The sequence below is a fragment of the Medicago truncatula genome, chromosome 7, assembly GCF_003473485.1.
Source record: "Medicago truncatula cultivar Jemalong A17 chromosome 7, MtrunA17r5.0-ANR, whole genome shotgun sequence".
NCBI lineage: Eukaryota > Viridiplantae > Streptophyta > Magnoliopsida > Fabales > Fabaceae > Medicago > Medicago truncatula.
In genome coordinates, this window is record NC_053048.1 from 4,489,719 (window position 1) to 4,514,322 (window position 24,604).

The window sequence follows — 24,604 nt, forward strand, 5'->3', positions numbered from 1 at the left end:
CAGTACTCTCAAAATGACTTAAGGCCTGAGGCCATGGATAACTATTCGTGGGTAATGAGAGAATTTCTTAATTATATGATTGTGACTTCTATTTTTTTTTTCTTCATTCAATAACGTTAGGTTGTTAGAAGATGGTTTTCCGTCCAAAATTCAAAATGATGTTTAGTCAAAAATTCATGCAAACGACAATTTCATTAAAAGAATCGAAGATATTAAAATAAACAACAGCACAATTTCTTAGGAACTTCTTTCTCTATGTGAAAAATATATAATTATATAAATGGGGACCTAACATGCTAACCCATAAAATAAAGTATTTGTAACGTGCTGCAACACTTTCTCTAAAATATTCGATAGCCCATCAAATAATTTTTCATATTTTTTTATAGAAAACCCATCAAATATTTCAGTAGTATAGATAGTTTCCCTACTTTCATAGCAGAAATCAAACAACACTCCTTATGTTTCACATGGCTTCCAACAACAACAGCAACATTAAAGTTCACGATCACTTCAAGGTTGTTCCTCCATCATCAACAAAAACCACCTCAATCCCTCTTACTTTCTTCGACATATTTTGGCTAAGGTTCCATCCAGTAGAACGAGTTTTCTTCTACACCCTCCCAAATTCACAATCACACCCTTCTTTCTTCTTTCAAACGATTGTTCCAAATCTCAAATCATCACTCTCTTTAACCCTCCAACATTTTCTCCCTTTAGCTGGTAACATCGTTTGGCCTTCTGATTCTTCAAAACCCATCATTCAATTTGATCCCAACGATGATGGAGTTTCGTTGATCATTGCAGAATCTGATTCAGATTTCAATCATGTCGTTGAAAACTCACCCCATGAAGCTTCTTTGTCTCGTTCTTTTATACCCCACTTAGAATCATCAGATTCTTTTGCTTCTATTATGTCACTCCAAATCACCCTTTTCCCAAATAGTGGTTTTAGCATCGGAATCAGCACTCATCATGCTGTTCTTGATGGAAAATCTTCAACCATGTTCGTCAAAGCTTGGGCTTATCTATGCAAAAAAGCTATTGAAAGAGATGAATCACCAACTTTGTTGTCAGAGTTCGAACCTTCATTCAATAGGGAAGTCATCAAAGACCCAAATGGAAATAACGTAATGGACCTTGTATCCACATTATTCCCAAGTGAAAAAGGAAATGATAGAAGCTTAAAGATTTTCCCATTTGAACCACAACTCGAAGACTCTGTTCGTGCTACTTTTAAGCTCAAACATGAAGATTTGGATAAGATAAAGCAAAGAGTGTTATCTACATGGGAAATATTCGATACGAAAGAATCAAAGCCACAAACTCTATCATCATTTGTCATCACTTGTGCTTATTCGCTCGTTTGTGTTGCAAAAGCGATTCATGGGGCTCATAATGACAAAGAGAAGTTTTCTTTTGTGTTCAGCGTAGATTGCAGAGCAAGGTTAGAACCAACAATACCAAATAACTATCTTGGAAACTGTGTTTGGGCGTATTTTATTGATACACAGCCGTTGGATTTTATAAAAGAAGATGGTGTTTTTTTAGTTGCTAAGAGTATTTATGAGAAAATAAAGATGATAAATGAAAAGGGTTTTCTTGAAGGGGAGATTAATGATATGTTTAATAAAATTATTTCTTTATCGAGTGAAGGATTTGAATTTATGGGAGTGGCGGGGTCTCATAGATTTGGTGTTTATGAGATTGATTTTGGTTGGGGAAGGCCGGAAAAGGTTGAGATCGTGTCAATAGATAGAGGTGTAACAATTGGTTTGGCAGAGAGCAAAGATAGTAAAGGAGGGATAGAAGTTGGGCTTGCTCTTAATAAACCTGTAATGGATATCTTTAGCACTTTGTTTCTTGAAGGATTATCCAATAATGAGTAGTTCTACCATTACCCATTTTAATATTTTATTTGCAACAATTTCTAAGATTGTAATTGTTCTAATTGATTTTCTGTGTGATTTAAGTTTTGACCCTTTAAGAATCCCTATGTTTGGTCCATAGTTCAAGTTCTGGAAAGAAATATAACATGTGGTGTTGTAAAATCTGCTAGCTATCTTTGCTAAGTGAGGAAGTCAAACTTTCTTTGGCAATAAGCAATATTTGCTAGACTGTGGTGCATTTTGATGGATTGATTCCTTTTTAAGTTCTTCTCTTTAGTTTGTAGCTTATTTCTTTTATTTTAAATAGATTAAAGAGGCTTCTAGTGCCCATAACCAGAAAAATTCTCCAAGTCCATACACTGATGAAGAAGGAAGAGAGGAAAAGTAGAAGATGCTTTTATATGTTATTGCTCATCTACTACGACTTCTTGCTGCATTGAAAATATTTTTGTGGTTATTATATAAATGACATTACATTGTTAGTTTTACAATGTAATCGAAATTTTCTTTTATACCCATGAAAAATATAGACCTATACCAACGGATTTGGTCATATACCCATGAGAAAAATAGACCTATACCAACGGATTTGGTCATATAACCATGAAAAATATAGACCTATGAAAAAAAAATAGATCTATACCAACGGTTTTGGTCATATACCCTTGAAAAATATTATTTATCAAAGAAAAAAAATAGACCTATACCAACCGTTGGTATGGCTCCAAAATCTGACCAACGACTATGAAGACGGAATTTTGATGTTGTATAGCGAATTAAAGTCTACAGAACTAATTGTCCGGCGGTAAAGGTTTTATGCCCCTATAACAACAAACTTTTTTACCTTTGCTGAAGTTTTTTGCCGATGGTAAATGGAAAATTCTTGATATGTACTTTAATGATTAAATGCAAACTTGATATTTTTGTTATGTATGTGTATGGATATTCAAATTACATGTTTTTTTTATGTGAAATATATTCTTTCTCTTGCTATCTACAATTGTACTTCCTTTTTCAACATCATCCCAAATAACTTTTTTAATCATATTTGAATAATTATAAAATAACGACTTGCATCATAAACTATACAAGACTATGCTTAGAGTTTATGTTACAACCACATTGATTTTTTGTGTTACATGCTTTGATAATTTAGTACTACAATTAATGCCAAAAGGAATAATGCATGCATTTTCTGTAGAGCTTCAAAACATAATCAAAGTGTTATCCTACTAAAAGTCTCCCAAGATAATCGATGGACAAGCAACAACACGAGAAATTATGAAAAGTATTGCAAAAAAAAAAAGCTTTTGAGGTTGGTTGAGTAAGGATATATTATCCTCTCATATAAAAGAAAAATATTCTTTACTTTTATGAAATAATATTCTAATCATGAAAATTTTCATTGCATTCAAAATTATTCCTACCAAATTAGCAAAATATCAAGAATCATATTTGAAAAAGAAATCATTTCAAGATTGATTTAATTACTGTGTCATTTGTTAATGAGAATTATCACTGTTGTAAATTTGAACTCAAAATCTCACACCAATAAACTTAGATGTGTGTAGCAAAAGAAAGTATTAACCAATATCAAAGTAACCTCAGGCAACAACAATAATAAAAAACCTAGATCTAATATAGAAATCAAGCGAAAAGTACAAAAGCACAAGCAAACGATAAAGAGTGAAGAGAAACAAACACACCAAGAAATGTTTACCTAGTTCGGTCCAAATTGACCTACTCTGTGGGAGAGATTGATCTCTCTAATCCATTATCAATGAGTTCTTTCCAAAGAGATATAAAAGGGTTACATGAAATTAGCTTCAACAAGCTCACAAAGAACAAACCCTAATTTCTACCATTTTACCAATTTCACCAATGAACAAGAAACTCAATGATTTTCACTCACCTAAGGTGTTTACAAATGTTTTCCAACCCAAGAGAACCCTCACCAAATACCCTCAACCCTAAAGTTACCTCCTTTGATTTCCCAAGTTTCTCTCTCTTAAAGCCTCTCAAAAAACATAATTAAGCCTTTTATAGTGCTCAAATCCCAAGAAATTGTCCCCCGATTTCCCAAAATCGTGCCCCAATTTTCCCAACAATCACGTCTATCAAATCTTATCTGCAAAATTGGGCCCCGATTTTTGGCGAACCAAAAGCTTCAAAACATGCACAAAATTGTGCCACGATGTTTGTCTAATCTTCAAACATCAATTTTGAGGCAATTCTCAACAATCACGTCCTGCGGAAGTTGAGAACATTCGGTTAGTTTCAACACATAATGAGCTAGAAAGTTTGTTTCTAGGCAAATTCAAAATAGGAGTGTTTGTTGCACTTGAAGAGTATTAGTCTTAACACAAAAACATTATTTACTTTTTTACAAGTGAAACTCATCAAAGACTCTTCTTTATCATTCACCCTTCAACACCTTGATTAAAGCTCTTGAATCCGATTCCCAAGTGTGTTGAGTCTGGTGATACTTTCTATTTGTTTCTCATACTAAACAATACGCCATGTGTCCTTCCTTTTTCCTTTTGAAAAACTTGGCTTAAAACAGAGAGGAAACAAATTGTAGGTTCTTTTCTCTTGTTCTATTTATTGATCTGTTTCTTTCTTTCTGCAACTAAAGAGATGTTTGTCTCTTTTGCATCATTCCATAGTTTTCTGTCAGCAACTTAATCAAGTCAGTCACAGATACACCGTGTAGGAAGGCATTGTTAAGATAATTTGTTTTCAAATCATTTTTTTAGCAATCTTATATCACTTCAAGCAAGGAGTTGTGTCAATTTGAAACATCAATTCATTTGAATTATTGAGAAACAACATATTAATTATACTATTTTAACACTCATTCATAAAAAGGGAACAAATTGTAGGTTCTGGCCGTGCAAAATGAAGGATTTAGAAATGGGGTAATATTTACCTATAATTTATTTATATATAATATCAAAAACATAACAAACTGTAGGATGGTGGTGGCCATGCCGTGGGGCGTGATGGATCAGGAAGGCGGCGACTATACCTGATAGTAGTGGAGAGGCAGTTGCGAGAGAAAACTTTGTGGGTCTTTAACGCGAGATTCTCATTTGTAAACGATTGCCAAATCTCCATGATTTAACACTCTAACAACAATATATGATTAACAAATAACTGCGAGTTATTACACTTCCAGAGTTTATCCATAAAAGAAGCTATAGAATGAAAAACAACCGAACTTTTACTCCGCCAAAGAAACTCAATCTTCACGTACATATCAAAGTTATAAAGTAATGACACATAAACATAGCACACGACACTAACAAGCTAACATTGATAATAATTTGGAAAATAAAATAATTGACTGTAATCACATATGTCAATGTTGTGTCTGCATTCAACACGATATGTGTCAAGCATGCCTTTGATATGAAATATCTGCACTAAAGAAAGGACTCAAGATGCAATGCCTTTGACAAAGAGAAAAGCAAAGGCTTCCATTGCTTTTTTTTGTAAACACGAATCCTATCTCAACACCATCACCATTTCTACAATCTTAAAGACAAAAGGCACCAGTTTTATTTATAGAAACAATTTCGACTTTCTTCGGTTTTCCACAACCAAAATCAGTACTATAAACCTCAAATTTAGGTGAACCAGCAGAACCAATTGTTTTAACATCAGCAATTGCAAGACCTTCAAGTAACCATGAAGACCAATTTTCAGCTCCATTCAACACTACATCTTTTAATGTTTCCAAAGTTTCACTCAACACTTCAACGGCCACCATTAGTCCATCTTCCCCCAATAACTCACCTGTTTTAACAATTTCAAGTCATGTTCCAATACAATTTCCAAAATATGTTGCAGGAGTAGGTGCTCCTAAACGATTCCTGCAATCGATATTTAAACCCATCAAAGCATTCTTGTTCTCAATTTTCTCGGCTTTCATTCTACATACCAATGCATAAGCAATAGATGCCACAAATGTTGACAATTGAAGATTTTTATTCTCATTCCTAGTACCCTTTTGTTTTGACACTACAAATTCCTTAAGCTTTCGATATCCGAACGAGATATTTCAAATAACCCTCTAAATGAATCTTCAGGAACTTGATGTAGTAAATCCGCAAGTGCACGGTTTACCGAAGTAGTAGAAAGAGGGTATCGTTCCAACAAGGAGTTGTTTAATTCAATTAACTTTTATGAATTATTAGAAGGAAGTTCAGTTGAAAAGTTAGGATTTTTAACGGTTTAAAAGTAATAATAAAAAGCGCCTCGGATTATTAGTTAATCTTGATGACAAACCCTTCAAAAACCAAACCCTAAACCTAGAACTTTATGATTGACCTACTTTCTAAAGACAAGTTTCTCTTAAGCCTATCACATCTCCTTTCGTTTTTATTGAGTGTGTTCCTCTAGCAACCACGCCTATTCTCATGGTTGATTTCTATTGGAATCCTTGAGGAACGAAACTTTATTGTCTCAAGGTTTGCTAGACTATTCTCATGTTTCTCAATCCTTATCTAATTTCACTTGTTCCAATATCAAAACTTCTTCTTTCGATGCTTCGCTTTGATATTTTTGATGATGAATTAACAAGTACTAACCCTTCGCTGTCTCATTATGAGTTTGATACTTGTTAATTCATTATAAAAATGGTGAAATTAGATTAGAAAGTGGATTTACATAAAATTAGGGTTTGAGGCTTGGTTTGATTAGGATTAGGTTATTAGACTCATCCAACAATCCCAAAACAAGAAGAGTCTACTCACTCATGTTCATCGTAGACATAGAAGAGAAGAAGGAAAAGAACATAAAATAAAATATTAAGAAGAACTTTTATTAAGAGAAAACAATTGTCACTATTGAATTTCAAGAACAAAAGATGATTATACAAGCTTGATGGCTGCTCTATTTATAATCTAACAATGACTAAAGCGCTAAGAAATAAATCACTGAAGTGTTGCACAAGAAACTACGGGCTTTAGGTCAAAAATAAAGTAATAGGAAGCTTGTCCAATAAGCAAAAAGCAGCAAAAGGAACTTCTGGATGTTGGCACAATCGTGTGGTTGGTGGCACGGGCCGTGCCAAGCTGATGACTTGGGGATATTATATTTTTGCATTCAATCTTCGTATTTTCAGCACGAATCAGCTCCAAATCTCCTTTCTTTTGCTCCAAGACTCAATCTTTAGAATATGTTCCTGAAATTAAATAACTTGCAATTGAAGTAAAATAGTTGTAAAAAGGAAATAAAAACAAATAAAATCTAAATAAAATAAACTCAAATAATATATTTAAAACACTAATTATTGACTCATCAATATTTAAGATGGTCGATCATAGACCTCATTAATTTTAACCGTTAGATCTTTTTGTTAAAAAAACAACCATTAGATCATGCATGTCTATTAAATCTAGTGGTGCACCACCAAGACGGAAAAAAAATTCCCCTTTATCTTCTTCATCTTCATTATCATATTCATACATTCATAACAAGATCCAAACAAACACAAGAAAAAACTCAAAATCATAATCCTCAAACATTCATCACATCATCCACTCTGATACGACCCAATATGAGTAGGGATCACACTCCAGAAATTAAGAGATAAAAGAAAGAAAATTTGTTGTTTTTCATTGATTTTAATCATGAGGCATACAATACTTTTATAGGCTTGTGGATCCTCATTATAAGATAACTACAACAGCTACACAATAGCGCTTCTTAGTAACTAACTAATAGAATATGTTTAAAAGATGCTTCTAAAAACTCAAAGATGCAATGTTTATGACAAAGAGCGAAGCAAAAGTCAGAAAGACAAAAGTCACCAGTTCTATCTATAGAAACCATTTCAACTAATTTCTTTGGTTTTCCACAACCAAAATCAGTACTATAATCCTCAAATTTAGGTGAACCAGCAGCACCAATTGCTTTAACATCAGCAATTGCAAGATCTCCAAGTAACGATGACGCCAATTTTTCAGCTCCATTCAACACTCCATCTTTTAAAGTTTCCAAAGCTTCACTCAACACTTCAACAACCACAATTAGTCCATTTTCTCCAAATAACTCATTTGTTTTAACAATTGCAAGTCTTGCTCCAATACAATTTCCAAAATATGTTGCAGGAGTCGGTTGTTCTAAACGATTTCCTGCAATCGATAGTCAAACCCATCACAACATTTTGTTGAAATTTGAGGCCTAACTCATCCTTAAAAAACTGGTTCATAAGGTGAGGAGTGCCTCCTATTGATAAACTCTTATCAAGAGTCTTATCTATCCGATGTGAGACTTGGGTTTTTCCCAATACACCCCCTCACGCCCAACACTCTTTGGGCTTGGTACGTGGATAGGTAGGTGGCCCTTGAATTCGACAAGCTCTGATACCATGTTGAAATTTGAGGCCTAATTCATCCTTAAAAAGCCGGTTCATAAGGTGAGGAGTGCCTCCTATTGGTAAACTCTTATCAAGAGTCTTATCTATCCGATGTGGGACTTGAGTTTTTCCCAATACATTTGTTCTCAAGTTTTTCTGCTTTCAGTCTACATACCAATGCATAAGCAATAGATACCACAAATGTTGACCCAAAAGATGTAAGAGTGAGAAAGTGTAAGAGAAAGGGATTGATTGAGTTTGGGAAGAAGGGTATTGAAGAAAAGTGAGGTTTGGTGTGGAAATTCATAGAAGAAAATTCTTTGAACAGGTGGTAATCTTAACCATAGTATGTCAAAGAAAGTAAGAGGAAGTGATGTTTCTGAAGGAAGTTCTTATAACTGGAGGGCAACTCGACAATTGAGACCTCCGAGAGAGTAAGGCTCCACAAATACAAACTTGTGTGATCAGTAGGTTTAACTCTACTGCTGATAGGAAATAAAACCCCATGAACTCATCACTTAAACATAAGACGTAAAACCAATATTTGAATAATGCTTGTCCATTAACTAATTCAAACAAATGAATAAGTAGATTCGAAGAATTCTAATTGCCGCTAACATTATAAAATAATTCAAGTTACTTCTAAACTCTTACTCTGCGCTAACAAACTAAATTGAAGATATTTTATTTTATTGTTTATTGTTCCCAAAAAAGTAACACAAATTGCCTAGTTGAAACAACAATCATTATGGATACGATACTCTAGTTACATTTTATTATTTGGTAAACGATTTGTTACACTTGTCTAAATTTGACTATCACGCAACCTCAAACTTCACGACGACAAGGAAACTTTTGATAGTCTTCATATCAATACTTGTCGAAGCGAAATTTGTCTCATTGCTCCATCCCGTTTTTACTTGGTAACAATAAACTTTTCCTCGTATTGTATGTATTTTCTATCAGTATCCATCTTAAAATAGGTGTCATCTTTATTAGTTTCTTTTGTCTCAAGTTATTTGTTCATTTTATAATAGCAATACAACATTTTTCCATCAACGTATATTTTCTCATTGCCTTTCAATCATCTAATTACTCCACTTACTATAATTAGTAAATACTTTCTCCGTCTTAAATATACGCGAAAATGAGTCAACATAAGTTAATGTATTTACTATAAATTTTGAACAAATACATTAACTTTTGTTAGATCAATTTTTGCTTATATTAATTTGAGATAGTGAGAATATGTTTTAGTAAATGAATCATATTTTTCCATTGATGGTGTGGTATCTATTGCTTATGCATTGGTATTTACTATTTAGAATGAAAGCAGAGAAAATTGAGAACAAAAAAGTTGTGTCGGGTTTGAATTTCAATTTTGTCGAGATAATTTTCGATATCTGAATATCTATTGCCTTCCAATCATCTAATTACTTCAATGTTGTGTCTGTCATGCGCAATTGCCATAATAAGAATTAAAAACACAATAATGTTTTTTCTGTCTTTTACCAAAAGTGTCAGCTAACTGAAAAGGACCACCGATACTTGTTTTTTTTTTAGGGAAGGGCCTGAAGTTTGTTACCTCCTCAGAAAAACAAGAATCAACAACACCTTCATTCATCTTAGTTCTTCCATTTTTCTTGTACTAAAAAAATGTCTAAAAGTAAAATCATAGAAATTTTCAATGTAGCACCATCTTCACAAGTAGAACTACCTTCAGAAACATCACTTCCTCTTACTTTCTTTGACATACTATGGTTAAGATTACCACCTGTTCAAAGAATTTTCTTCTATGAGTTTCCACACCAAACCTCATTTTTCTTCAAAACCCTTCTTCCCAAACTCAAAAAATCACTTTCCATTGCACTTTCTCACTTTTATCCTCTTTTGGGTCATCTCATTTGGCCTCATGATTCTCACAAGCCAATCATTAAATTCATCAAAGGAAACACTCTTTCACTTACCGTAGCTGAATCTCATGCTGATTTCAATCATTTCTCTGGTAAGAATCTTTCTGAAGCTACACAGATTCATGATTTTTTACCTAACTTGAATATTTCACATGACCAAGCTTCTATTTTGGCTCTTCAAGTTACTATTTTTCCAAACTATGGATTTTCAATTGGTATTACTTCACATCATGCTGTTTTAGATGGTAAAACTTCAACTTCTTTTATCAAATCTTGGGCTTACCTATGTAGAAAGCTTGAAAATGAAGTATCTGAATTAGTATCACCCCTTTGTTTGCCACATGAGTTTTGTCCTTTCTATGATAGAAAAGTAATTAAGGATCCAAATGAATTAGAGGCAAAATATTTGAGTGATTGGTTAAAGCAAGGTGGAACCAACAATAGAAGTTTAATGGTTTGGGATCTTGAAGTTCCAGAAGATTCATTTAGAGGGTTATTTCAATTATCTCGTTTGGATATCGAAAAGCTTAAGGAATTTGTAGTGTCAAAACAAAAGGGTACTAGGACTGAGAATAAAAATCTTCACTTGTCAACATTTGTGGTATCTATTGCTTATGCATTGGTATGTAGAATGAAAGCAGAGAAAATTGAGAACAAAAATGTTGTGATGGGTTTGAATATCGATTGCAGGAATCGTTTAGAACCAACGACTCCTGCAACATATTTTGGAAATTGTATTGGAGCAAGACTTGCAATTGTTAAAACAAGTGAGTTATTTGGAGAAAATGGATTAATTGTGGCTGTTGAAATGTTAAGTGAAGCTTTGGAAACTATAAAAGATGGAGTGTTGAATGGAGCTGAAAATTGGTCTTCATTGTTACTTGAAGGTCTTGCCATGGCCGATGTTAAAATGATTGGTGCTGCTGGTTCACCTAAATTTGAGGTTTATAGTACTGATTTTGGATGTGGAAAACCAAAAAAAGTTGAAATGGTTTCAATAGATAGAACTGGTGCTTTTTGTCTTTCTGATAGTAGAAATGGTGATGGTGTTGAGATAGGTTTTGTGTCTAACAAAAAAGCAATGGAAGCTTTTGCTTCGCTCTTTGTCAAAGGGTACCATTTAATTTAGGAAAGGAGAGTTCTTTTCTACCATGGGAAAGTTGATCATGTCCATTAGATTAAATGAGGAATACATTCTTATCATACTCTCTCAACCACTAGATTATTTTTTACACTATCTTCCAACCTCTCTCTTTCATGTTCTCACACTATATTTGTTTGATCCTTGAAAATGGTATGCTAACAAGTTTTCCGGCAGCAACCATGGTGGTGTGTGGTGGTGCAGTGGTGGTCAAAGTGATTCTTGAATTTGTGATTTAGTGGTGGATGTATGGGTGTGGGGACATGAAAGAGAGAGTGTGAAAGATAGTATAAAAAAATAATCTAATGGTTGAGAGAGTATGATAGAAATATGTTCCTCATTTAATCTAATGGAGATGATCAACTTTCCCATGGTGGGAAAGAACTCTCCTTTCCTAAATTAAATGGCACCTTGTCAAAGGCATTGCATCTTGAGTTTCATCATGTGTATGTGTAGACTTTATTGGTTTGCAGGAATACTTTTTCTTTGATGTTTTTCATTCTATAAATTACATATAATTTGAAAGTCTTGTCACATCTTGTGCTTGGTTCCACAGCAAAATTGATCAATCACACGCATTCATAATTTGCTTGAAAATCATAAGGCTTTCAAATCTATTATAGAATTCAATATTGTTACTATTCTAGATTCATAATTTGATGACAAGTTTACGAATTGAAAGAGGTCATATTGGTGAGTGGGATAGATGGCCGAATGAAAGTGTTTTTGTTGGAACATGGTTTGATAAAGGGATCCAAGTTGAAATGAAAGGTCAAACTGAAGGAAAACCTCCACCTAAACGAATTATTATTGTTAATTATTTTATAGTTTATTTTTTATTTTTAAATATCATTGTGTTTTTATCTATTCAAATAGAAAAAATAGAGACAATTTAAAATGGAGAGAGTCCAATCTAAAACTTAAAAATGAAGTAGGATTCTCTCCATTTGCATGTAGAGGATCATGTAATATTTTGTAGTTCTTTTTAATATTTTATGCACACGTTTTTCACTTTCATTGATGTATGTTTTTATTTGAATGAAATGAACGTTATTAACCTTCATCCTTCTATATATAATGAGCATTTCGATAGTTTTCTACCAGAGTAACAAAAGCGAGATTTTAAAAATACATTTGCGGTGGTTATCTATCGGAGTAACAAAATTGAAATTATAAAAAACCACTTCCAAGAGTTATCTACTGGAAGCACAAAATCAAAATTTTTAAAAATGAACCTCTGATAGTTAACTATCAGGAGTGTTATTAAGGACAGTTTTGTAATTTTAGAGGTCTAAAGAAATATGAGGGGGGCCTAAAAAGAAACATCCATGATTTTGATGTTGTTATTGATAGAAGTTTTGTTGATTTTTTAGCTGTGTGTTGAAATATAATAGGGAAACTATCTTTATGACCCAAACTAGTGTTCTACCTCAAAAAAAAAAGCCCAAACGTAATAATTAAGAGTTATAAAAAGTTAAGGAAACAAACGTTATTTCATTAAATTCATGAAGGAGTTTTATAAGGAATATATTACTAAATCAAAGAGTTCTATCTGACATAAATGTATCAGGAGAGAATAAAAGAGTCACAAACTATATGTACAAGAAAAATGAAACAACAAAGCTGAGATAAGACAGTTAATCAATGCATAACATAATAAACGGATAAAACCACCATCCATGATAATTCATTGGAAAAGAGGCAAATTTTGCCTTCAACCACATATAACGAACAAATGTTAATAAAGGACTTAAAAGATCACCGATATTAAGGAAACAATGTTATAAAATTTCATTAAAATCGCCATGATGGAGTTTTATACTACATCCAGTCTTTGTTCTTTACTAACAAATAATCAAATAACACTGTTTCCTGCTTCAAAAGAGAAGAAAATTTGTTTCCTTAATATTTTTTCTGTACTAAAAACGCTATTTGTTCTTTTATTTTTTTACAATAAAACAATTAATGTCACTATTAACGTAATAAAGTCATTATTAAAAAAAAACACATTACACCACACAAAAACAATTGTAATAAAAGAATAATAAATAATTTAAGTCTCTTAGTTGTTTTTAGGGAAACCTCTTAATTTCTTTTTTAAGAATCTAAAATCAAATTATATCAAACAAACTACATCATTTTCTCCACAGAAGGAGTGCCAAAGAAGAACAAAGAAAAGAAAGTAGAAGTTACATCAAGTTAGGGTGCAAAAAACCAGGTTACGAAACTTTTTTTAAGCACAAAAGAGGATTTAGCCACCACATATGGTAATTAAAAGAATTTTTTTACATGATTCACCTTTAGCCAGCAAAAAGTTTGTAATTTAATTTTATCAAGTAGGTGATGAAGAACATTCTCCTTTTCCTGGAAAATTCGAGCATTCTCTCTTGTTAGATGACCCAAATAGTTGAAAACAAAATCAAATGAAGAACTACGCGTATCTTTTTTGAAAACCCTCACAATGCAAAAAAATGAATTAAGTGATATGAGACAAGAGATGAGTTTAAGGGATGAAGCCCAGCCAGTTATAAAAGGATGATATGAGGCCTCTGAGTTACCACACCGTTCTACAAAAAGATGATTAATAGCAATGATCACACCTCTCCGAATTAAGTTGTCATTTATTGAAATACGATTACAAAGTAACCTCCATGTAGAGAGACAGACTTTCAAAGGGACCTCTTTATACCAAATGAGATGAGAATTGATGTCTATGATGTGTTGATCCACTGAATTTAAAAAGTTATAAGCACTACTCACATTATACTTTTTTGAAGCATGTAACTCTCATTCAAATCCTCGTGCAAAACAATAGAATTCAACAAGGAACAATACTCTCCTAATTGGTCCTCCTCTCAAGCCCACAACCTCCCCCACCATCTCCAAGCCTCACCACCCTCACCCAACCTAACTCATTCATTTCAGCCACCGTTACCATATTATTATTAGAAAGATAAATAAGACGACTGAATCTATCCTTTACAACCCCTCTGTCTAACCAAAGATCCCACCAAAATAAAGTTGAAGCTCTGTCTCCTAACTTACACCTTAAGTTATCATCAACCCACCTTCCTACTCCAACACCAACATCATGACTAACACTAATTATATTATTCCACCGAACCAAACCTCCTCCGCCATCTTCACCAACAGAACCCTCTTCCTCTTCATACCTACCTGATAAAACTCTACCAAAAAATTCAAGACTCCTACTTCAGCCTCCAACACCATTTACCTAATAAAAGTATATTGAATTTCTTTAACTCCCTTAAGAAATAATTTTTTTTTATAGTTTTGATAATATAAAAAATTAAATTAGTAAAGAAAAAAAGTTAAACTTTTTTCTCTTATTCTCATGCACTAAATTTAGAGAGAGATTTCACAATATTTTTCTCATAAAAATTCTAAACAATTTAACTTTTTTGGTAGTGATACTTTTTTATTATGCTATTTCAATATAAACAATTATCAATTATAAAATCTTGCTCCCAACTATCAAAATTGATTTAGTCACTGCCCCACATATAGCGAGATTTGAGGCTCTAAAATATTTAAGATAACCATGTGGTCCACAACAGACAACTCGAACATTTGTCCATCCAAATGTTTTACTCAAATAGGTTCCTAGTATTTATATTTAACTAATGCGCATCCCATGCACTTCCCATCATAGAGTAAAAAACACAATTAATTGCTATGCTTTTCTTGAAAAGTATTGATTCCTGCCGTCTCATCAGAAAAATGCTTAATTAATGATGTGGTCTTTTAAGTTATTTTTTGGTGACATTTTAGTCTCATAAGTTATTAACATTACAATTTGGTCTCTTTAAGCTATTTTCCGTCAACCAAATAAATCCCCACCGTCAAAACCGTTAACCCAATGTCTAAAGTGGATACACATTGCAAGTTGTCACGTCACCGTTCACATGTGCCTATTTAACGTTTTGGCAAAAGACTGACAGTGAGGATTTATTTGGCAAACAGATACTAACTTAATGGACCAAATTGTAACGTTAATAACTTATGGGATCAAAATGTAACCGACAACTAACTTAAGGGACCAAATCATTAATTAAGCCTCCGAAAAACAAGAATAAAAAACAACTCTGTCTTACCATATTCTTCAATTTTTTCAACAACCAAATTTCTAAGAAATGTCTAAAATCATAGAAATTTTCAATGTATCACCATCTTCACAGGAAGAACTTCCTTTAGAAACATCACTTCCTCTTACTTTCTTGGACATATTATGGTTAAGATTACCACCAGTTCAAAGAATTTTCTTCTATGAATTTCCACACCAAACCTCACTTTTCTACAACACCCTTCTTCCCAAACTCAAAAAATCACTTTCCATTGCACTTTCTTACTTTTATCCTCTTTTGGGTCATCTCACTTGGCCTAATGATTCTCACAAGCCAATCATCAAATTCATCAAGGGAAACCCTCTTTCACTTACCATAGCTGAATCTGATGCTGATTTCAATCATCTTTCAGGTAAGAATCTTACTGAAGCTAAACAAATTCATGATCTTTTACCTAACTTGAATATTTCTCATGATCAAGCTTCTATTTTGGCTCTTCAAGTTACTCTTTTTCCAAACTATGGATTTTCAATTGGTATTACTTCACATCATGCTGTTTTAGATGGTAAAACTTCAACTTCTTTTATCAAATCTTGGGCTTACCTATGTAGAAAGCTTGAAAATGAAGTATCTGAATTAGAATTACCCCTTTGTTTGCCACATGAGTTTTGTCCTTTCTATGATAGAAAAATAATCAAGGATCCAAATGAATTAGAGGCGAAATATTTGAGTGATTGGTTAAAGCAAGGTGGAACCAACAATAGAAGTTTAATGGTCTGGGATCTTCAAGTCCCAGAAGATTCATTTAGAGGGTTATTTCAATTATCTCGTTCGAATATCGAAAAGCTTAAGGAATTTGTAGTGTCAAAACAAAAGGGTACTAGGAATGAGAATAAAAATCTTCACCTGTCAACTTTTGTTGTATCTATAGCTTATGCATGGGTATGCAGAGTGAAAACAGAAGAAATTGAGAACAAAAATGCTATGATGGTTTTGAATATTGATTGTCGTAATCGTTTAGATCAGCCGATTCCTGCAACATATTTTGGAAATTGTATTGGAGGAAAACTTGCAATTGTTAAAACAAATGAGTTATTGGGGGAAGATGGACTAATTGTGGCTGTTGAAGTGTTGAGTGAAGCTTTGGAAACTTTAAAAGATGGAGTGTTGAATGGAGCTGAAAATTGGTCTTCATGGTTACTTGATGGTCTTACTATTGCTGATGTTAAAACAACTGGTGCTGCTGGTTCACCTAAATTTGAGGTTTATAGTACTGACTTTGGTTGTGGAAAACCAAAGAAAGTTGAAATGGTTTCTATAGATAGAACTGGTGCTTATTGTGTTTCGGATAGTAGTAATGGTGATGGTGTTGAGATAGGTTTTGTGTCTACGAAAAAAGCAATGGAAGCCTTTGCTTCTCTCTTTGTCAAAGGGATTGGATCTTGAGTCCTTTATGTAGCCCAGATGCTTCGTATTAAAGGCATGCTTGACATGTGTCGTGTTCAATGCACACACAACATTGACATATGTGATTACAATCAATTATTTTATTTTCTAAATTAGTATCAATGTAGGGCATGGGCCGATAAATAGCAGCCCGAATTTTTTCAGGGCTTTTTAGCCCAGCACGAAAATGCCCGAAGCTCGTTCGGGCTAAGGGCAGCCCGCAAAAAAAATAAAAAAGCGTTATTTTTTACACTGGACTGGACGGACAGCCCAAATAATTATGTTCATTTGATATTTAAGTCATTCTCTCTTCTAAAAATTGTATATAATTATGTTCATTTGTTTTGTTACTTTTAATTTTTTTTGTTACCGAAATTTTGTTACTTCTAATTAAAATGAAGGAAAAACAAAAATCAAAGTGGTCGTGTTTCATCATTGTTTCTTAACTCTTGTTCTCCTATGATGTTAAAAATGTACCCTACCTTTTGCTTATGGTTGCATTGTGATTTCCTTTCTTCACTGTCAACTCAGTTTAGTACCCTTTATCTTTCTTTCTTTTTTTAATTTATTTTTACATGTGTTGGCTAATTAATTAATTAATTATATCATATATGTGGATCTTGCAAGACAATATAGTGACTATGCTGTTCCCTGAAAAAATTATATATAGTAACTATATTGATTAGCAAATGAATTTAATAAATATACTTTTTTAGTGTACAATTATGTTAATGTTACTATGTTAGTATGGATAATTGTTATTCTCTTGGACCAAACTTAATTTATCTTTTGTTCACTATAAATTTTGTGTACATTTATGTTATTATGTTTTCAGTCCTTAAATAATGAAAAAAGACGGAAAAAAAATGGGCCTGGGCTGGCCCGTTAGCCCGTAAAGGGCCGGGCTCGGGCTCTATTTTTCCAGCCCATATTCAAACCGGGCTTTTTAGCCCGACCCTTAAAAGCCCTTGGCCCGGCCGGGCCACCCGTTTTGACAGCTCTAGCTATGTTTATGTGTCATTACTTTATTAGTTTGATATGTAGGTGAAGATTCAGTGTTAAGAGTCCCACATCGGTTAGGAGTTGGTCTGACAATTTGTTTATAAGTGGGGGCAATCCTCACCTCAAAAGCTAGTTTTTTTTTGGATTGTGTTAGGCCCAACCACGATTTTTAAGATGGTATCAAAACCTTTTCACGATTCTTTGGGCCACCTGTTATCATGTTTCCGTTATCGGGCCACCCGTCATAGGGGGTGTGTTAAGAGTCCCACATCAGTTAGGAGTTGGCCTGACAATTTGTTTATAAGTGGGGGCAATCATCACCTCAAAAGCCGGTTTTTTTGGGGTTGTGTTAGGCCCAACCAAGATTTCTAAGATTCAGTTTTTCTTTTTTTGAAGGAAGGTGAAGATTCAGTTTCGTTGGCGGAATAAAAACTCCATTGTTTTTCATTCTATAGCGTGTTTTATGAATAAACTATTGAGGTACGTGTAATAACTCGTAGTTATTTGTCAATCATATACTGCTGTTAGAATTTCAAATCATGGAATTTTGGTACTCGTTTGCAAATGAAAATCTCGCGATAAAGACCCACAAAGTTTTCTCTTAGAATCGCCTCTCCGCTACAGTCGGGTATAGTCGTCACCTTCCTGATTGAACACGCCCCCACGGTATGGCCACCGCCAACCTTGTTATGTTTTTTATATTATAAATTATAGGTAAATATTGCCCCGTTTCTAAATCCGTCACTTTGCACGGCCAGAACCTACAATTTGTTCCCTTTTTATGAATGAGTGTTAAAATATTCCCTCCGTTTTAAAATGAGTGTCGTTTTAGACAAAAGAAATTGTTTCAAAATGAATGTCGCTTTCAATTTCCAATGTAATAATATTTTTTTTGTTTTCAATTGTACCTTCCAATTAATACTATATATATTACTTCCAAATTATTATTTTCTTTTTAATGAAAAACAAATCAATAGTATAATTAATGCATTTCTTAATAAGTGTGTAAAAACCATAAATTAATAAGATAATTTGGTAAAATAACATCTCTCTTTCTTTTAATTAATGCATTTCTTAATATGTGTGTAAAAACCTTAAATTAATAGATAATTTGGTAAAATAACATCTTTCTTTCTTTTAATTAATGCATTTCTTAATATGTGTGTAAAAACCTTAAACGACATTCATTTTAAAACGGCGGGAGTAGTATAATTAATATGTTGTTTCTCATCAATTCAAATGAATTGATGATGTTTGAAATTGATACAAGTCCTTGCTTTTTGTGATATAAGATTTTTAAACAAATGATTTGAAAACAAACTTTTGGAACAATGCCTTCCTACACGTTGGGGTCAAGATCCTCTCCATTTATAACTTTTTCCATTTGTTGCAATTTGGAGAGAGATAGACACATAGAAAATAATGATGGTGGGATCCACTTAGTGATAGGACCCACCACTTATTTTTTTGTGTTCTCTCTCCAAATTGCAACAAATGAAAAAAATTATAAATGGAGAGAATCTTTACCCTACACGTTGTATCTATGACTGACTTGATTAAATTGCATACAGAAAACCATGGAATGATGTAAAAGAGACAAACATCTCTTTAGGTGCAGAAAGAAAGAAACAGATCAATAAATAGAACAAGAAAAAAGAACCTACAATTTGCTTCAATTATATTACTTTATTGAACGTAATATTCTCTACTTTAGCAGAACATTCTGAATTTGACGTGAATTCATTTTCTTCAATTCAAAACGATTTTGAATAGTGTTGCAACTTATTGGATCATATTATGGCATATTTTTTATGCATAAGACCATCAACATGTTCTTGATCATTCTCCAAACATTCTCCTTAACAAAGGACTTATAATTAAATCAATCTTGAAATGATTTCTTCTACAAAGTTGATTCCTGTCATTTACCTAATTTGGTAGGAATAATTTTGAATGCAATGAAAATGTTCATCATGAGAATATTATTTCATAAAAGTTCAGAATGTTTTCTTTTATATGAGAGGATAATAAATTCATGGTCAACCAACCTCAAAATCTTTTGTTGATGCAATACCTTCCATAATTTCTCTCGGCGTTTTCCATATGTTGTTTCTTGTCCATCGATTATCTTGGAAGACTTTAGTAGGATAACACTTTGAATATGTTTTGAAGCTCCTCAGAAAATTCATGCGTTAATTATTCCTTTTCACATTAATTGTAGTACTAAACTATCAAAGCATGTAACACAAAAAATCAATGAGTTTGTCACATAAACTCCAAGCATAGGTCTTGTATAGTTTGTGATGCAAGTCGTTATTTCATGATTATTAAAATATGATTAAAAAGTATTTGGGATGATGTAGAAAAAGGAAGTACAACGGTAGATAGCAAGAGAAAGTATTTGAGCGTGGTGGAGTTTAACATGGGAAAGGTGAATCCTTTCCCACCATGGGAAATGTGTTTTTTGACCTTAGATATAATAATAAAAAAATTCAATGGTTGAGATCTTTTATTTGCTACCCTTTTGCAACTTTTTGGTTTTTTACTTGAAACAAAAATTGGTACCCCACAACATATAAAATAATGTTAAGTAAGTGGGCTTTTTTTTTACTGAGTGAACCGATTCTCATTGTGTATGAGATGCTATGTTCTTTAATTCCTTTCAAACAAATTATGTTTTCTAATTAAATTTGTATAAAATTAATTAATTCAATTTACTGATCAATTTGCATTCTCTCTAAAAAAAAGTTTTAATTAATTTGCTAAGTAGCATATCGCTTGTAAGAATTTATCCAATTTGCTAAGCAACAAGTCATATCTAAATTTATAGGGAATAAATCTATTCAATTTGTTGTATTCACTGTTTATTGTATTTAATATTCATTATAAATAATTTATGTCCACATTATTTTTTGTCGTTATTATCAAGTATATGATATGATTTAAAAGGAGAGACCAAAAGAGCGGATGAAAAAATTTACGAAGATTAAAAATTGATGAAATATTTTAGGGAAATTAAAATGAAAATTTTAAAATATTTAAATGGATCAAAACATATTTAATATAAATGTTCATTGTCATTGCAAGAAAAAAAATGAGTTACATCATATCAATAATTTCATACTCACTCTTATCAAAAAGAAAAATATAAATTCATTTATTTGCAAACATTAATTGCAAACGTCCCTAAAACATTGCAAATGTGGTCAAAATCAGTAAATTAATCCCTTACCATAAAAAAAAGTTTGTTAAATTAAAAAAAAAAAAAAAGTTAGATATCAATGTGAAAAATCATGTACGTGAAAAATCATTTATTTTTAAATAGGTGAGGTGCATATATGATTTCATAAAAACAAAGGGTGTATTAGTAAACTAGTTAACACTATTAAATATTAGCTTTTTTAATCTTTGAAAAACCAAACAAAATAAAATCAACTTGTTTTACCTATACATGGAGGTAAAAATCTAACTTTCCTTTGGTGGGAAAGGATTCACCTTTCCCATGTTAAACTCCACCATTGAGCGTTCATACACATATCAAACATATCAAGTTTGCATTTAATCATAAAATACACATAATGTAAGATGACCAATAAGTATTCTAGCCAATTAGTACAAAGAAATTGCTATTTACCAACAGTATATATCCATCGGCAAACGTCTAAAAACCGTTGGTATAGGGAATAAACCTATAACGACGAACGTTTATTTATCCAGACTTTAATTCGCTATTCCAACAGCAAAATTCCGTCTCAATAGCCTATACCTATGATAGTTTTCAGCCTTTGGTAAATTTCGGAGCTATACCAACGCTTTGTTACAATTATTTAATAACTTTACCCACCATATGTTTCCATGGGTATAGGACCAAATCCGTTGGCATAGGTCTTTTTTTTTGACAAATAATAATTTTACCCCAAATTAATATTATTTAATGAATTATAAATGTAAAATTTAAGGTAGATGAGTAAAAAATAAAAGAATTAAAAGAGAGAAACAAAAAGAGAAATTGGAGAGAAATAACTGATAGCGAGAGAATTATAGTTAGAAGAGAAATCACATATGTGGAGGGTTAAAGTCACAAAATCCTTATTCAAATGATTACATTGTTGTGGATTGTATGTATTTTCATAATAATCTAACCACCTATGAACAACGATGTGGATCGATTCTCTCTCTGAACAAAACCACCGTAACTGTTTCTTTACGGTGACCTAACCACCACCACCACCGGTGCTCTTTTGGCAAGCTCTTTTGCACCATTTTTCACGGCGATCCTCCCTATTTCACGGTGGCCGTTAAATTTCACATTGTTTGTGATTGTTTTCACCTTCATTTTTCTTGTCCGGTGCGCCTCTGTTACTTCACTGTGAGTCATGGTTTGTCCATTGCCTCCATGCATGCTCTAGCAACAACGAAAGTGAATTTTCTAAAAAATGGGAAATCCTTTGCCCAGGCTCTCTCTGGTTCTTCTTCCAGTTCTCAAAATGGTGCAGGTTTTCTGACCAAGCTTCCTCCAAAGGTTATTATTGGAGATGTTATACCCTGTTTTTGGACCTAAAAATACTGGGCCCAATTTCATTTCAAACTTTGTCAATTATCAAATTTCAACTGCACAGTTCAAATTGTCTCTGCCTCGCAGTATTTTCAATCACAATTTTACCTATGTTTTTCTTGCATAAAACCTTTCGAAATGTCTTTACTTGTCTTGTAAGTCATTCAAAAGTGTCTCTGAATCATTACATTGTTTTTTCTACAGTTTATTTCAAAATTTGCAAAAAGTCATACAGAAGGGTATTTTGGTCATTTCCTGCAGTGGGACCCATTTTCATCCTTGTGACTGTCTCTGAGTCTTTTCAGATTGTTTTTTTTGCATTTCATCAGTAAACCTTGTTAAATTCATTTCAAACTTGCATCCGAGTCAGTGTCAAGTCAATTTGGCTCTGTTTAGGTCATTTTTAGCCCTAGGGGCATTTTGGTCATTTCACACAAAATTTTGGCATAGAGAGGTTACTTTGAAGTACCTCATTTAGGTCATTGGTTCGTTTTAGTCCGTTTTGTCAATTTTATTTTTGTTTCACTTTACGTTTGGTCAAATTACGTTTTTTTATTCAAATTTTATTTTTTGCATTTTGGTCCCTCAATTGAGGTCCCAAAATTGCATTTTGTCCAAACTGTTTTTTATTTCATTTCAAGCCTTTTTTATTATTTTGCAGTTTAGTCCTCAATTTCTTTGTTTTTGCAGAAAGGTCCTTCAAGTCAGAATTATAGGGCAGCGCCCCCTTTCTCAGTCCAATGCCACATGTCAGTTTCCTATTGGTTCCAATGCACACATGTCAGCTATAAAAGCATTAAGTCAGATTTCAGAAGCAATAATCACACGCCAACTCATAAACACAATTCCAACTTTCTCTCTCTCAGCAGTTAGATCAAAAACAGAAAATTTCTCAGAATTTCTCAAGAACACCAAGAACAAAAACCCTAACCGTTTTCCAGAAACCCTAATTTCCATCAGAATCAACATTTTTTAGATCAATTCTCAGAGATTCTGTGGAATCTTCGTCACTGAATTGACCGTTTCTCTGCAATTCCAAACGCGAGCTCGCATTGAAGCAAGCTCAAGCGTTGATCACAGAGGAAGAAGAAGAAGGAAAGAAGCAAGGTTTACACCGGTGAAGAAGATGAAGAAGCAGAATCAGTGAAATCACCGGTTTATTTCCGGTCCAGCAACCAAATCAACAACACAAAAAACACAGAATCCAGTTTTCCAAAGATTTTCTCCATTAAAGGTTTCAACCAAAACCTCAGGTAAAACTCAGTTTTTCTTCTCAGAAAATAGTATCATAGTTTAAAACCTGTAAAAAAATCACGCAAGCAACAGATCCAAAATTTCCAGAACTCAAAGACGAAACCGTAACCGTAAACACAAAACCTAGATCCATAAGGATCTAAGTTTTGAAAGCAAGAACAAACATCAAAGAAGCAGCGAACAACGAAACGATGTAGATCTTTAAACGATCTAAACATTTCCTTTCAAAAAAATCAAAAAATCAGTTTCAAAACCGTACGGAAATTTTTAGATCTACGTCGTTTCAAACCGTATTTGAAAAAATAATTGCTGGATTCGTGTTTAGGGTTAAAGGACGAATCAAAGTGTGCAAAAATCTTTAAGTTCTGGAATTTTTAGGTCACCGGAAGTTCATAGTCTCGCCGGAGAAGATGAAGTTTCCGGCGGACCTTCAAGGTCTCCGCCGTCACTTCATCCTCACCGGCGGTGAAGGTTAGAGAGAAGTGAGAGATGAGAGAAGAGGGAAGAACTTAGAGAGAGAAAGGGAAGTAGAAAATGAAAAAACCGGTGCTCCTTCACTTTTATAGGCCAGCGAACCGGACCGGTCCAGTCCGGTCCATTCTCCTTTGATTCCTGGCCGTTTGATCTAGGGTTTTAGAATCCTGGATCAATCGTGTGGATCCCGTGCATCCGGATCTTTTAGGTTTGGGCTTGGGCTTATTTCTTTTAGTTTTCTACGTTTTTTTTGCTCCCTTGTGCTATTTACACCGTCTTTTTGTGCTATTGGAACCTGTGCCTTGACCAAAATTTTGATAAAAATTCCTAGTTTTTTTTAGGCATACGTTTTGTTGATTTCTTATTGTTTCTATGACATTTTTGCATGTTGAGCTTGATAAAAATATTGCATGATTAATTCATGGTATTTTAATTCCTTTTGGATCATTTGCCATGAGTTTTTCATTGTATTTTTATCACT

General features: G+C 33.1%; 3 protein-coding genes and 1 pseudogene across 3 annotated transcripts; 3 read left to right on the plus strand and 1 right to left on the minus strand.

Annotated features, from left to right (window-relative positions):
• Positions 1-302: 302 nt before the first annotated feature.
• LOC11424167 (phenolic glucoside malonyltransferase 1) lies at positions 303-2,214 on the plus strand. Its single transcript, XM_003621414.3, has one exon. The coding sequence runs from the start codon at positions 462-464 to the stop codon at positions 1,887-1,889; it is 1,428 nt and encodes a 475-aa protein (XP_003621462.2). The 5' UTR covers positions 303-461; the 3' UTR covers positions 1,890-2,214.
• A 3,113-nt stretch (positions 2,215-5,327) lies between these two features.
• LOC11418790 (phenolic glucoside malonyltransferase 1-like) lies at positions 5,328-8,267 on the minus strand (annotated as a pseudogene).
• Positions 8,268-9,806: 1,539 nt separating this feature from the next.
• LOC11418791 (phenolic glucoside malonyltransferase 1) lies at positions 9,807-11,860 on the plus strand. The gene is made up of 2 exons (XM_039827568.1): positions 9,807-11,279; positions 11,729-11,860. Exons 1-2 carry the CDS (start codon positions 9,910-9,912, stop codon positions 11,739-11,741), a joined length of 1,383 nt encoding a protein of 460 aa, XP_039683502.1. The 5' UTR covers positions 9,807-9,909; the 3' UTR covers positions 11,742-11,860.
• A 3,569-nt stretch (positions 11,861-15,429) lies between these two features.
• LOC11414860 (phenolic glucoside malonyltransferase 2) lies at positions 15,430-17,195 on the plus strand. Its single transcript, XM_003621419.4, has one exon. The coding sequence runs from the start codon at positions 15,462-15,464 to the stop codon at positions 16,836-16,838; it is 1,377 nt and encodes a 458-aa protein (XP_003621467.1). The 5' UTR covers positions 15,430-15,461; the 3' UTR covers positions 16,839-17,195.
• The last annotated feature ends 7,409 nt before the right edge of the window (positions 17,196-24,604 follow it).

What these genes read in the sequence shown, in the direction of transcription:
- LOC11424167 (XM_003621414.3), top strand. Translation starts at nt 462, where the DNA reads ATGTTTCACATGGCTTCCAACAACAACAGCAACATTAAAGTTCACGAT.
- LOC11418791 (XM_039827568.1), top strand. Translation starts at nt 9,910, where the DNA reads ATGTCTAAAAGTAAAATCATAGAAATTTTCAATGTAGCACCATCTTCA.
- LOC11414860 (XM_003621419.4), top strand. Translation starts at nt 15,462, where the DNA reads ATGTCTAAAATCATAGAAATTTTCAATGTATCACCATCTTCACAGGAA.